Source organism: Labeo rohita, chromosome 22 (assembly GCF_022985175.1).
Source record: "Labeo rohita strain BAU-BD-2019 chromosome 22, IGBB_LRoh.1.0, whole genome shotgun sequence".
NCBI classification, from domain to species: domain Eukaryota; kingdom Metazoa; phylum Chordata; class Actinopteri; order Cypriniformes; family Cyprinidae; genus Labeo; species Labeo rohita.
The window spans coordinates 37,862,602-37,878,445 of record NC_066890.1 but is presented as its reverse complement, the minus strand read 5'-3'; the positions used below and the strand labels follow the sequence as shown (position 1 = coordinate 37,878,445).

The 15,844-nt window shown below is 37.7% G+C and overlaps 1 protein-coding gene across 1 annotated transcript; it reads right to left on the bottom strand.

Annotated features, from left to right (window-relative positions):
* Positions 1 to 12,418: 12,418 nt before the first annotated feature.
* Positions 12,419 to 14,527, bottom strand: LOC127153181 (protein shisa-5-like). Its single transcript, XM_051094137.1, has 3 exons — positions 14,421 to 14,527; positions 13,562 to 13,750; positions 12,419 to 13,480 (listed from the first exon to the last, which is right to left on the bottom strand). Exons 1-3 carry the CDS (start codon positions 14,437 to 14,439, stop codon positions 13,317 to 13,319), a joined length of 372 nt encoding a protein of 123 aa, XP_050950094.1. The 5' UTR covers positions 14,440 to 14,527; the 3' UTR covers positions 12,419 to 13,316.
* Between the last annotated feature and the right edge of the window lie 1,317 nt (positions 14,528 to 15,844).

The following is a 15,844-nucleotide window of genomic DNA, read 5'->3' as shown; positions in this document are numbered from 1 at the left end:
CCGCTGCCATATGCCCCAGGAGGCTCTGAAACATTTTTAGAGGAAAATTTTTAGTCTTGTGCCTGAAAAGGTTCCGGCAGCTGAGCACTGACAGCATGCAGTCCTCCGTGAGGCACGCTGCCATGTTGACCAAATCCAACTCCATACCAAGAAAAGAGATGCTCGGCACAAGGTAGAGTTTGCTTTTTTCCCAGGTGACCCGAAGCCCCAGATGGCTTGCACAACAGATCTCGCGAGTGAGCTATTATCAGCCAGTCGTCGAGATAGTTGAGGATGTGGATGCCCTGCTCCCAGAGCGGTGCGAGTTTGGTAAAGACGTGGGGAGACAGGGCCATGTGAACAGGACGCCCCTGTGCCTGGGCAGACACCTTGCAAACTGAATCGCGTAGCCGAGTCGAACCGTCCGGATCAACCAACGTGACGAACAGCACTTACCTTTTGTTCCCGGGGGTGGCGAATGCTGAGGGCGCAGATGTCAGAAAAAAGAGCAATCCCACCCATCTCTTTTTGTCGCCTGTCTCAGGGTCATTTTGCAGACTTGCGGATGTTCTTTGTAGCCAACGCCTGAGGAGAAGTGCCGCTCTCCTATGGCCAACTCTCCTATGGCTCCTTTGGTGGTGGCGGGGGAGGCACGGGTGTAGAGGCCGCAGGGGGGTGCCCTTGGTGAAGAGCAAACGAAGGCCTGGCCACAGGCGGCATGGTGGATTCATGCTGGGGCAGGATGTGTTTTATAGTCTCCATCTGCTTCCTGGACTCCCATGGTAGACATCACCAGACCAAGGGACAGCACCGTGACCTTAGTCACCCTTCGGTCACTGTGCGCAGCTCCTGCATTAACCCTCTGTCAGGCCTACCCTCGTGCAGCTGTTTCAACCTGGGCCTGATGTATCTGCAGGATGGCCATTGGTATTTCGTGTTTTGTGAAAACATTCCCACATGTACGTTTTTGTCATCAGGTTGGGTTTGTCATATAATAAAGGATATAATAAAGGAAATTAACACCAGGTGATCTTTTTCAAATATCTCATTTATCTCATCCCAAGTTTTTCTATACTGTGTTTTAGAACACAATTAATTAATGAAATATGCTTAAAAACCTCCTTTCTACTCCTGTGAGGATAACTTCAAATAGGATTTAGCAGTGACCTTGAAATTTAAGAAAATTATAAGTTGTTGAAAACAAAGGATTGTTTTCACACATAGAAATGATACAATAACTTTTGACCATTAAATAAAGATGGTGTTTATTGACCATAAAACAAAAGGCCATACAATAAAAGCAAATTTGGTTAAATTGAAGAGAAACAAACAAACGTAGACTGTAGTAAATGAAAAATCAAGTTCACAAAGCAAGTATAAACTACTAGAATACAGGCAGGCACCAACACTGGGTCACCATACTTGGCCAAACTCACCTCCTTTCCCCCCTTTTTCTTTTGATGGTTAATGTGCTCAGATTATTTTTATTAATGAAACAATAGATAAAAAACAAGATATGTTTTTTATAATACTGATCAGGCATCCATACAGATCACTTATTCTATACTAGGTTGTGATTTTGCTGGATAATTACTAATGTACTGGGGAGTGATCATGCTGGAGCAAAGAGGTTAGGGAAACGTTATAATAATGTTAAGGGAAAGTTAAAATAATGTTAAATTGACGTTATAAAAACAAAAACTAACATTCTATTTCTGTTCAGAAACGTTCCTGGCTAACCAAAAACAACCCTTAACAAAATACAGTTCTGGAAACCAAAAACTAATGTTCTGGAAACATTATTAGAATAATATTCTAAAAAAAAAAAAACTAACATTCCGGGAACGTTCTACAAACCAAAAACTAACATTCTGGGTAGGTTAAGACAACTTTCTTGGCTAACCAAAAACTAACATTCTGGTAACCAAAAATTGTAAGCTGTGCGGTAGCCATTGACTTCCATATTGTGGAAAAAACTATACTATGGAAGTCAAAAGCTACGGTCAACATTCTTGGTTACATCATTCTTCAAAATGTCATCTTTTGTGCTTGTGGGTAAGTAAATGATCACAGAAGTTTCATTTCTGGGTGAACTATCACATTAAGTGTATTAAATTTGTCACAACATTTTGTCACAAACAGTAAGTGCCAGATTTACTTTACAAATTAGCACGAGGGCGCAATTCCAGAAGAGCACCGATGGGTGTGGAAATTTCTGCAGGTGATTTACTGAAATTTTTTTTTTTTTTTTTTTTTTGATAGACCTGGCATTGCATAACTTCTCCTAGTTGATGGTTCGGAGTCGTCTTTTATTTCCTCAGGCAAGTTAAAAATATATGTTCGGAAAATGTTTTTTTTTTTATGCCTTTATTTAGATAGGAGAGTGTAGGTAAGACAGGAAGCAAAGTGGGAGGGAGAGGAGGGAGTGGGATCAGGAAAGGTCCACAAGCCAGGATTCAAACTCGGGACATCCGCAGCACAACGATGCCATATGTCAGCACACTAACCACGAGGCTATTGGCATCGACAGAAAATGTGGTGTGTTTTTTTTTTGGCATTCCAAATAAATTCATGTGTGTGGAAAAAAAATCCTCTCCTTTCTGCCACTCCGTTCTCTGCGGTGCATCCTCAGCAACAACAAGTGCAGAATATAGTAATCGTTTGTAGGGCTGCAAGATTAATCGAAGGCGATTGTCATGCGCATTTTTTTTTCAGTGCAGCCGGTTGTGTAATCAGTAGTAAATCTCCAGCAGGTGTTTTCAGATGGAGCACTTTTTATTTTTTTTTTTTTTTTTTTTATGTTATGTATTAGTACAGTTCAGTTCTAAAATAACAATTCTAGAATAATACAGAAAGTAAAAAACACTAAAACTAAAACTGCATTTAAAAATATTATATAGAAATAATTGTTTATGGAACAAAAAGTATTAAATGATGCATAAGTGTCAAGATCTCATGACACCCTCATCTAAATTTATTTAGGAAATGCATGTCCAGCCCCCAGAGGTGTCAAACCACAGTATTTCGTCATATTTATTTTTGTTTGATGACTGTTTAGTGACGGATTTGATAGATGGTTGCGGTATAGTAATTGGTGTTTGGTGGCTGCACGTAAGTAGGGTTGTAGGCCGGCTGACTCGATGTCTCTGAATGCATATAAGCTACACCTGGCTGGGCAGGCGGTTGCATGGGGTACATGGCCTGGTCTCCGTCATATGCACTCTGACTAGTGGGATATCCAGGATACCTACCACAGCTGTGAGATAAACAAGACAGAAATCAATTTATAATTACATTTTATTACCTCCTAAATAACATATAATCTCCAATAATGGTACTGTTAAAATTAAAATCAGCTGAACATTTACTTGTAGATGGGTTAGTTTATTTATCAGAGCAGATTTGGAGAAATTTTACATTACATGACTTGTTCACCAATGGATCCTCTGCAGTGAATGGGTGCCGTCAGAATGAGTGTCCAAACAGCTGATAAAAACATCACAATAACCCACAAGTAATCCACACCACTCCAATCAATCAGTTAACGTCTAGCCAAGTGAAAAGCTGTGCGTTTGTAAGAAACAAATCCATCATTGAGATGATTTTGACATTAAACTTTTGCTTCTGGACAAAATAATCCCTAATAACCATAGATTTGTTTGTTACAAACACAGCTGTTACTGATGAATTGGAGTGTTTTTTTTATAAATGCAGGGGATCTGTCCGTTAGTGGGCAATCTGAGTAAAGCTAAATTTAATCAAATTTGTTCCCATGAAGAAACAAATGCATCTACAACTTGAATGGTCTGACGATGAGTCAATTTTCAGTCATTGGTAAACATTTCCTTTAACATTAAAACACTTACATCTAGCTTGTCTACACTTTTTTACATATTCATATGAATTTGAATCGCGCCACACGGACCGTTTATCCGCTTGGACCAAAGTTCAAACTGCCGCGCTGCGTTATCTCACTACACGAGATGCATTTATTATCTCTATGCGGCGCGGATGCGCCTGGGAAAAAGCAATTGCGTCGCACCGCATGAGCGTCGCGACCGCGTCGCTTCCGTTAGGGGCCGTTCACATATCGCGCAAACGGTTTTCCAGCACTAAAAATCGCTTGCTGTAGCTCTGCTACTAAATTTATTTAAAGATGGCTATCCCTGTACAGCTGTGATCAGCTGTTTCTCCATCTTGGCTGAGCTTTCAATGTTGTTACGGGAAAGGATGAAGCTAATTGGTTGGTTATTGTCAAATGACCCGTGGTGCGCTTGCGGCATTCTGAAAAGTTAAGATGTTTTCATCTCTGAAAAAACCGAGCGCGTCGCACCGCGTGCGCGTCGCTTCCGTTATGAGCGCGGCTGCCGCGTCTACATTTAAAATAACGAACTTGAGCGCGCAAAAGACGCGATATGTGAACGGCTCCGTACGCGAGCACTAAACAGCGTTGTGAGATCCAGTGTGAAACACTTGAATTCAGCGATGAACACAAATGACTCTGTGATTCAAACTAGTTTAAAGCTGTGTGCAACGAGACAGTTAGAAGGCTTTTCAATCTACACATCGCCATCATTTACCATGGATTTACTGTAGTAACACTCACTGCACCATGGTATTGTGGCAGCAATGTGAGATATTCACATTGAATTTTATTACATGAGTAATGGTATATAATTATAGTATGTATGTATTTGTGATTAAGCTATAGCATGTGTGCATTTATACTGAATGTTTTTAGACTACCGTTTTTCATACAAATAGGCTACCTATAAAACCTAAAACCATGTAGTTATATTTTTACCATGGTATTGAGGTACCATTATGTGTGGTTTTAACAGTGTTTATCATGATTTAAAATGTATGCTTGCTACTATGGGAGACCAATGCTCAGGCCCGGTTCTACGGGGGGTGCTTGAGGGTGCTAAGCACCCCCAAACAAAAGCAAAAGCACCCTCAGATAAAATTATTAATAGCGTATTAATTTTTAAATTAATGAACACGCAGACTAGACAAAAATTAATACATGGAATGGGACATTTTTTTATTCCATATCTTGCTTGCTATCATGTTAAACGTGTACTAGTTTTAACGCTGCAAATTCTGTAAAAAATACTGTAAATACACAAGCTGAATTGTTAAAAGCGCACCTCGGATCATGTGACATGAACCAACCAATCAGCTTCATCCTTTATAGAAACAACATTGAAAACTCAGCCAAGACGGTGAAACAGCTGATCATAGCTGTACAGGGATAGACATTTTAAAATACATTTTGTAGCAGGGCAGTGCTAGAAAGCCATTTATCATTTGCTGAAACTAACTTGTCTTCATGGAGAGCGTAGGCCATGGTTGCCTAGTAACGACAGACGCCATGGGAGCGTAACTTAGCGCTTTGGAAAGAACGCGTTTTTAGGCGCGACATGTGAACTGCTCCTAGATGAGCATGCAGTAATAACCTTCACAGTGTATTCTTGATGTTAGATGGCATTTGTTGAAACTACAATTACGATACTAGTGTAGACGATTTATATTACTCAGTCCTATTTGGTGGTACCGTTTTCATACAGTTCCATGCATATTTTTTGTGAGCACCCTCACAATTTTCAGAAGCACCCGCAGTGATTTGGTTCTGGAACCGGGCCTGCCAATGCTTAATTTAAAAAAAATAAAAAAAAACGGTCAGAATAAATTTAACCATACAAAACTAAGATTGCTACATTTTTTTACAGATGTTACTGATTGATACTGAACAAAAATTGACTTCTGCATCCTCAAGCTACTATCAGATGTTCCTTTCTAAAAGACAGAAAAGTGATATTATTATTATTATCATTATTATTATCATTATCAGACAACCCAAACCTGTTTCTTGATTTGAAACAATATAACTCATTAGAACATGCAGAAATTAATTTTTCTATTTAGATATTTATTTTGTTAAGGAAAATTAATGGTCTAGTTTCTACAACTATCACTTTGGAGCAAAAAATTGACTTTAAACTTGAAAGAAATAAAGATTTGACATTTATCGTGATAATTATCGATATCGACTGATATGAAAAAAAATATCGTGATAATTTTTTGAACATATCGCCCAGCCCTATATTCATATAAAAATTTATGCATTGTGAATTGATTATGAAATATTTCATGAATTATTCTTTACATTATTATTAATTAATAATTATTAATAATGTACTTAGTCATTCTATGATTTTAACAGGTACATATGCTGTCACAGTTTCTAACTTAGCTCTCACACACATATATACATGTTTATGGAACAAAAAGTACTAAATGATGCGTCAAGTGTCAAGATCTCACGGCACCCTCATCTGAATTGATTTAAGAAATGGATGTCCAGCCTCAGAGGTGTCAAACCACAGTATGCCATCATATTTATTTTTGTTACTCATTTGCATTTCTGAAAACATCTGAATAAATTTGTAACTTATGCAACCCACCCATCTGACGTGGATTCGATTTTGCACCAATATATTAAAATGATATAGCTATTATTCATTAATTTGATGAAACCACACTGGTTTAATGAAAACACACTGGTTAGCCTGCTTTGTGCTTGGATTATAAAAAATATAGCCTACAATATTAAAGCAGGATTCAAACCAGGCCCCTAATTGCAAACTTTGCCACTAAAAAATGGAAAACATTTGTTTGTATCCACGTGTGTCCGAGTGTTTTTCGAATCATTGTTTGCTTTGTAAAGTTGCAAACCTTTATGAGAGATGTCGTTACGGTACTCAGGGACAACATGTACTGTTCAGAGCTGTGCTCCCCACATCGTTAGCAAGTTTGGATCACAAAATCTTGAACGACTGTTAACTAGGGATGTGAGTTGAGTGATTTAAACCGAGGCATTGGAGCTTGTGTTAAGGGATGTGTCAGATGAAGCCTCGATGCTTGTGTTGTTAACATAGAAATCACGAAACCAGTGTTAAACGAAGCTGCACTTTCTGTCCAGTCAAAACTGATAAGATTCACTTTGTGAGTGTTATTTCAACAAAAAAGATCAATCTTATTTATTTATATTTTTAAATGGGAACCCCGTTATACAAGTTAATAGCAAAAAAATCACTGTAAATTTTTTTTACCCTTAACCATTTGCAGGTTTTTATGTGTACATTTTTACAGTTTTTTTACATCATTTAGATATTTTTTACAGTGCATGCATTTAATGCTTTATTTTTTTAACCAGTAAATGAATTTTTAAGAGACACTGGAAAATCTTTTCCCAAACAGTGCTTCACAGGCATTTGCCCATCACTACTATCAACTGTTGAATGAATGTAACTTGAGTCAATCTGTGAAATGTGTGGTGAATGTTTCAAGACCTCATGGGGGTGAAATTTCTTTCACATGCTTTTGCCATTGGTCATGCTATTTTTACTAACCATAGATGTTGCTGTTTAAGACACAATGAAGCTTTGAATCTTTTCCCTCTTGCCAGTCTTTAAAGTGTCAGTGCTTCACGAAGCTTATTTTGCACATCACTACTATCAACTGTTGAATGAATGTGCCAATCTGTGGGATGCATTTTGCAAGCAACATTTCCTTGAAAAAGAGCACAACCTCTGTGGGACACAAAGCGGAAACATTAGAAAAGTAAATTTCAAGATAGACTTTCAAGTTTGAGGTTTACATCAACAATTAGATAAAGATCAAAAACAAAAATAGATATTAACAAAATATGCCACACATTTCAGTAGAAACCACGTGTGTCAGTACACAGAATTATCAGTAGATCAGTTATGGATGATGAGGGAAATTGCAACTGACCCGAATATGAAAATTATGTAATTTTTTGAAGATTCGAATAACATTCTTCACAAGTTTTCCTTTTGTGTTCAGAAAGTGAAAAAAACAGTGGGTCATGACTGTATAAAAATTGAAGTTTAGCCTAGTTGCGCCATTCTCAAAGGCAAAGAAGCGTCGAAATGCGAAATTCTCCACAACCCTTTTTTGGGTGGTTAACTGGTCTTTGGTGATTCCACGTAAGTGGGGTTGTAGGGGGTTGAGGTGAGGTGTAGTCTGTGGGAAGCACTGGTTGAACCAGTGGTTGTAGAGGGTACATGATCTGACCGTCATATGCAGCCTGGCTGAAGGGAGCAAGAAACTGACCTGCTGGAAAACGAAAACCAGCAAACAACTTTATTTAGTTGTTCAGTAATTAAAGATTTTATTATTTTTAATAAGTTCAGTAAATGTATTAATATTTAGATATTATTTAATATTTAATTTTTACGCAGATTGTTAGCTGGGCGGTAGCTATTGACTTTGCCATGCCATTGAAGCATGGGTGTCGCTCAGCCCCCCTAAAATTTAGCGATTAGCTCCAGAAACTGTACACAAATTCATAATCGCCTCAGTCCCCTTTAAATTTCATATGAAAATCGTGGCAGACCCGTTCTTCAATCAGCAGACCGCGGTGACTCAGAGCGAAAACCAGAGGACAAGGTGTGTGTTTATCGATAGATTGTTGTAATATCTGGAGCTGTACAGTTTAAACAGAGTTTACAAAATATCATGGGGGAGCAATCAGTTCCCCATGTACTGTAGCCTAAGGGTGTTTTCACACTTGGTCATTTTCAGGGGGTCGAGCACGGTTCGCGTGATTTTTGGCCCATATGTGAACACTCCAAACGATCTCAGACTCCTCAGAAGCGAACCGAACCGAGACCATCTCGTGAGGTGGTCTAAGTACGGTTCGCTAAAAACGTGCATTGTGAACACAAATCGACCCGGGCTCACTTGATTTCTCCGTTCGCGAATTCCGATGTAGTTTGGTCACTAGATGTTCCCGTACAAATCAGCTGTTCGTAATGACTGCTTTTCCTCGCAGATCGCTACAAATTATTCGCTCACATTGTACACTCGTTTATTTTCATTTCAACCACTTTCAAACTGTGTAAGAGTGACTGTGTCCCTTGCCAGTTGAAACTTTTTGATATACGTTTTTACGAGCACGCATGTTCCAGGGGGAACTACTAAACTACACGCTTTTTAGCGTCTATTTTGTTTAAACTGTCAAAACATCCATGGTTTACATATACACAGTTGGTTTTGTCTCAATCGAACGTAAACATCTGAGAAAGTAATTGCATGTGCAAAACGCAAATTCATCCTCTCCTCCCGAAAAACATTAAAGTAAGTCTCTGATGAGCTTGGAGAAGAGCGGAGTAAACTTTATAGTTACCTACACAATGTGTATATGATATCAATAAAGCATGTCGTCAGATAACATTTGTAAGGATCATTATTGCCGCTGCCATAGACATCGGCGTGTATTTTGCAAACTATAAATGCATCGTTTTACTAGTACGTATGTGTATGTAAATATCTGGAACCTAAAATAAGCATTATATGGTTGAAAACACGGAATAGTTGCGATAATATGACAAACGCTCAGCGCGTCCGATCTGGCTCAGCGCCAGCCAAAGCGCCAAAGCAGATTTGAATTCAGCAGCTGATCACGTGACGCGCTGAACTTTCGAATCACACCGGTGTGATCGTACGCTCCAGGGACCAGCCAAGAATGATCACACTGGTGTGATCGTACGCGTGAAAGGGTTAATAATATGCATTTTAAGTTTTTTCATTTGATTATTCAATTTCTTACTTAAATGCTCCTTCTAAGGATAGGCCTACCTATAATGTACCTGAACAATTTAAAGCAGTTTACTGTATTTTCTTTTCTTTTATTTGTCCAATTTATTTATTTATTTTTTTTCAATGTCATCAGTGCTTTTTCCGCGGGTTCTTAAAAAGTCTTAAATTTAATTGTATCAAATTTAAGGCCATAAAAATACAGTGGGGAAGAAAAGACAAGTATTGCCATATAGCATAATGTGATTATTAAAATTAAAAAGGGTATGATTTTATTGGATAAATATGAGCGCTGCACGTTTCAAAGTGAGGTGCTGTGCTGCTTGGTGTACTGCCATTACCGGGGAAATCGTTATATTTGTGAAAAAGCGCCACCTACTGGCAGAGAATGAATTAGCATTTTTAATCTGCCCTTCTAGTTATATTATAATTGATATTAAACCAGCCAATAAACCACTAAACCATAAATATAATAATTGATACTTTTGACTCTTTTCTTAAAAATAGTTTAAAGGCTGTTTCTGCAGAAACCCTGTGTGCTATGAAATAAACATGATTACAAAAACAAGGGAAAAAATGTAAAATAAATATGCAAAATAAAATATTAAAGGTGTACAAAACTTATATTTTTGTGCAAAAGATAAAAATATTCAAATTTTGAAGGCCATAATGTCAGCCATCAAACTCTGCTGGACTATACAAAAACCAACAGTCTGAACACAAAAAGGTCTGAGACACCATTACTGCTTAAGTGGAAATCCTAGAATCGCCCCTGTTCCAAAGTATGGAAAAAACTATACTATGAAAGTCAAAAGCTGTAGTCAACTTTCTTGGTTACATCATTCTTCAAAATGTCCTCTTTTGTGCTTGTGGGTGAGTAAATGATCACATAATTTTCATTTTTGGGTGAACTGTCCCATTAAGTATATTGAATTTGTCACAACTTGAACTTTTTGTCACAGACTTAAAACAATAAGTGCCAGATTCATTACTGTTTCTGATTCTGATTCTGAACTAGGCGGTCCACTAGCTTGAGGGGGCGCCAATGAGCGCACGTACTGGCACTACATTTTAGCAGGCTTGAAATAACGAGTGGCACTGTCAGTCTAAAATATGATTGCCTCCGCCACTGGATCCCCTAACATCATTGGGCTAGTCTATTGTCAATCTGACGATGCTTGTATGCCACTGGATCAGAGCGCTGTCAATTGTTGCCTGATTGTTGCATGCAAAGTTTGCATTTAAAGCGCCCGACTGCACCGTTCGATCAATGGGCTTTATCAATGCTTTGGCAAGGTAACGCTTTATTTATTGCCATGCAATAAATCTCTATTTAAAAGCCAAATTAAAATATTGGTACTGTAAAAAACGTGCACAAAATTAGTATTTTGTTTAGACAGTATTTGTGGCAGTCGAGAAATCATGTTGCAAGATGCACCAATGCATTGTTAAAGGATCAGTTTGTCGCGTAATATTCCCAGATAAAACTTTAACAGCCAATTTAAAAATATTGGTATAGTAAAACTCGCTAATTCACGAGATCAGTCCATTCTTTATTGAAACCGCTTTGTCGAATTTAAAGCATACTTGCGGAAGTGTCGAAATGCTGAATCAGTTCATTCACTTTTAATAGCACTTAAAGGGAACTGCGTCATACTGTACTCATAAAGGACAGAGCGTCGCGTTATTTAAAGGGGAAGTTCACAAATCACTGAGTAACGAAAGAAGTAGCTGCATTCTGATTACTTTTTATGCCACTGATCAGGCTTTTATATTTAGTTCGGGGTACTAGAAGTTTTTTGTAAGTTTGACTAAAATAATAATGCAATACCTGCAAATCAATGCTTTAAACAATAACCACAACAACAACAACAAAACAATTAAACAAAAAACAGAAGCCATTGATAATGTCTAATGTATCCAAATGCAAATATAATAAAATTAATTAAAATGTGTGATTAAAATTTCTTTGCTACTAGGCATTGTTACATAGGGCTATACAGGCATCTAGTGGCTACACAATGGTATTACAGATAATAAATCGTGCAAACTTTTTATCCCTGGCCAGATTTACAAAACAGGCCAGATTTACTTTACAAATTAGCACGAGAGCGCAATTCCAGAAGCAGCACCGATGGGTGTGCAAATTTGTGCTGGTGATTTGGTGACAACACGTAAATTAAAGAACACAGACGCAACATCTCATTTACATTTCGACCAATGCAATATACTAAACAGCGCAAATAAGCAGAGCCGATGCTTATCAAGTGCGGATGATCTACTTACGACACAGGCGCAGGTTGTTACATGTAATACTGACCAAAAATAAATGTAAAATGCAAAAATGAAGGGTTGTGATAAGTTTTGATCGTCTTTTATTTCCTGAGGCAAATTAAAAATAACATGGCTTGACAAACGAAATGATCGGAAAATGTCTTCTTTTGGCTTTCCAAATAAATTTATGTCAAAAAAATCTTCTCCCTTCTACCACTCTGTTCTAATCTCTACTAATCTATGAAAATAAGAGTAAAAAACCTGTACACAGAATTGTAAAATATTTATTGGCTGTTATTGAAAATAAGAACTTGTTCTTAACTGACTTGCCTGGTTGAATAAAGGGTAAATAAAAAAGTAACAAGACAAACATTAGAGATTGTTTTTTTTTTTTTTTTTTATTTCACCAGTAGGGGGCCCCATATACATTCAAGTGCTGCAAGTTCACCAAACATTGCATAAAAGAGTCCAAACTCTTTCAGTTTCACATCTTTGGTGTTCTCCTTTAATCCCTTTTTAGCTCCCCACTTTTCTAGTTAAAAAAAAAAAAAGACAAAAAAAAGACATCTTACACACATATATAAAAAAAAAAAAAAAACACCAGCTGAACATTTACACAATGTATAGACTTTAAACAAACAAGCTGCACCATGTCTCCTGAAAAAGATAATACAGTCTGAAAGGGAACTGCAAAAACAGTGGTTTCCTAATGCTTAACAAAGGTTGCTTTATCAAAAATGTAAAAATTTTTACTACCTTGACAGCCATTCTTATGACTACAAAGTCATAACATAATTGTCTAAATTTTGTGACACTATTGTTATTCAAAAACTCAAAATGGAAAACTTGTTGACACATTTTATAAATAGAATCACTGTTCCTGCTATTAAAAATGTAAAAACCAATACATTTATATTTCTGTGAGTATTACACTGTTGTATAAAAAATATATTAAAAAAAACTCTGTAACAAAATTACATAAACCAAAACTAAAAAACATTAACTAAAAAGAATAATTAAAATAAAAACGAGAAGTTAGATATAAGATTTTATTTTTTAGTATATAAATTTTTTGTTGCTTATCAGTACAGTTAAGTAAAATAACAATACTAGAATAATGCTGAAAGTAGAAAACACTAAAACTGCATTTAAAAAAATACTGTATTTATTCTTGTTGAAAGCAGAAAGACTGAAATTGTATTTTCTTCAAAAATGTGCTGTAGCAGTCTTTGTTTTATTTACAATTCCCATTTTTCCAGTGTGTCACAGAGCAAAAACTAAACTGAAAGAAAGTGAAAGTAATAAAAACTCTAAAAACCCTGACTATAGCACATCCAATAGTCTCATGTAATTGAATTAGACACATTCTTACTGCCTAGCGAAAGTGCATCAACCTCCACAATCCAGCAGTGACTGATGTGATAGACGGTTGTGGTTTAGTAACCAGTGTTTGGTGGCTGCATGTAGGCGGGGTTGTAGGGCGGCTGACTCGATGTCTCTGAATGCATATAAGCAACACCTGGCTGGGCAGGCGGTTGCATGGGGTACATGGCCTGGCCTCCATCATATGCACTCTGACCAGTGGGATATCCAGGACTCGCTGGAAATGAGGGGAAAAAATAGTTACTTACACAGAAAAAAAAAATGACTACTACATGGTTTTGGTACTAGGTGTTCTTACTGGCTATGTGATATGGAGGTGGGGGTCCTGGTGCATATTGCTGTCCCTGATATGGTCCCATCTGCATTGGCTGACCACCGTAACCTGGTTGAGTCGGCACTGGTTGGTATTGTGGGTACTGGACCGCCTGCTGCTGCTGCTGAATGCTTTGCACATTCGTGACTGTGGTTACTTGCGTTGTTACCACAGCTGTGAGATAAACAAGACAGAAATCAATTTATAATTCAATTTTACTATAACATATAATCTCCAATAAAGGAATAAAAAAAAAAAATAAAAAATAAAATAAAATTGGCTGAAAATTTACTTGTAGATGGGTTTGTTTTTTCATCAGAGCAGATTTGGAGAAATTTTTCTCACCAATGGATCCTCTGTAGTGAATGGGTGCCGTCAGAATGAGCGTCCAAACATCTGATAAAAACATCACAATAATCCACAAGTAATCCACACCACTCCAGTCAATCGATTAACATCTACCAAAGTGAAAAGTTGTGTGTTTGTAAGAAACAAATCCATCACTGAGATAATTTTGACTTTAAACTGTTGCTTCTGGACAAAATAATCCCTAAAAATTAGGGGTTTTTTTTCATACAAACAGTTTTTTTGGTTCACACGATGTTAACTGATGAATTGGAGTGGTGTGGATTACTTGTGGGTTATTGTGATGTTTTTATGACTCTCATTCTGACTGCACCTGTTTACTGCACGGGATCCAACTGTTGGTGAGCAATTTGAGTAAAGCTAAATTTCATCAAATCTGTTCCCATGAAGAAACAAACTCATCTACATCTTGAATGGCCTGAGTGTGAGTACATTTTCAGTTTTTGGTAAACTATTCCTTTCACACTAAAACACTTACGTCTGGGTTTTCTACACATTTTATAGATACAGCAGCAGGGGCAGCAGCAGCAGATGATGAAGGTGATGAACACAATGAGAATCACAACCACAGCTACTATTCCATTAACGGCAACAAGCTAGAAACGCTTTTGATCTTTCTCCGCTATAGTTTTATTCATTAATTTAATGAAACCACAGGTTCTGCTGGACGGATAAAAACATGAAACAACAAGCATTAGAAACACTCTTTTGCATCTATAAATCTTATTTATTTATTAAAATGCAGAACTTGCATCATACTACTTCCCTATTGCCTTGTCTTTAAGTTGACAAGAACAACACAGCTTTTTAAAGCAACTACTTAAAGTGTTTGTTCTTTAAATAATAAGTGGCCATTCAAAGCGTAACATGTACTAATCTGTGGGATGCATTTTGCAAGCTGCATTTCCGTGACAAAGACCACAAGCTCTGTAGGAAATGGTGGGTGAGACATGAAAAGAAAAGACAAAGCTACTAACAACTAACACAAAGCGGAAACATTAGAAAAGCACATTTTAAGATAAGGTTTCAAGTTTGAGATTTACATCAACAATTAGATTTAGATCAAAAACAAAAACAGATATTAACAAAATATATACCACACATTTCAGTAAGATTCAAACAATCACATTAACAAATTTCGGGAGGAGCACGCACAGATAATTAACTCGGCCAATTCATCATCAGTAATCACACTCCCTATCCAGTCAGCACGAGAGAATCCCTACAAATAACCAAAGCAGTCCTACCGTCTTTTTTCTCATCTCGCAGCACTCGGTTCGCTCCTTTGCTGTTTTATCACAGACCCATTTTCGGATCCTCCGCAGCAATCCGCCAGCCCCAAGATTACTGCTCCTCTGCCAGTCATCGCTGCCGAGCCTCAAGCTCCATCGCGGTCAACGCTCTGCTCAACAAGCCACACGATAACCTCGCCTCCACTGCCGAAACTACCAACTTCCCTGGCATCCTCGTTTCATTCGGTCACGCCAACAATTCCTCCGATTGGAAAGTGTACAGTATTTTAGCGAGGCAAACGCTCATTAATTCCAAGGCATCATTCTCACGGAAGGTAAACAATGCGGATCCGTATGATCTATTTGTCACGCTCCAAATCAGCCAGCCTCACTCCTAAATCCACTCCAGCCGCCAAAGCGACGAACAGATCGAGCAAATCCCCGAACTCATCTCGCTTGGCACCACCATTGTCCCGCACAAGATCCGGCTCCTTGCGAACGTCGGGCCGCAGCAGCAGGCCTTCAACGCGCTAATTATCCGTATCTTGGAGGAGCAACAGTGGCAAAAGTCTTTCACTGCTAATCACAGTGGACCAACAGCATAAAACTAAAAATTCAATAAATAAATACATAAATAATTATTTACAAAATAATTAATTAATTAATTAAT

Bases quoted from the DNA above. Each gene is read 5' to 3' on its own strand.
- LOC127153181 (XM_051094137.1), bottom strand. The intron at 13,481-13,561 runs GTAAGAACACCT...CCTCATTTCCAG, and splicing joins ACCTCCATATCACATAGCCA to CGAGTCCTGGATATCCCACT.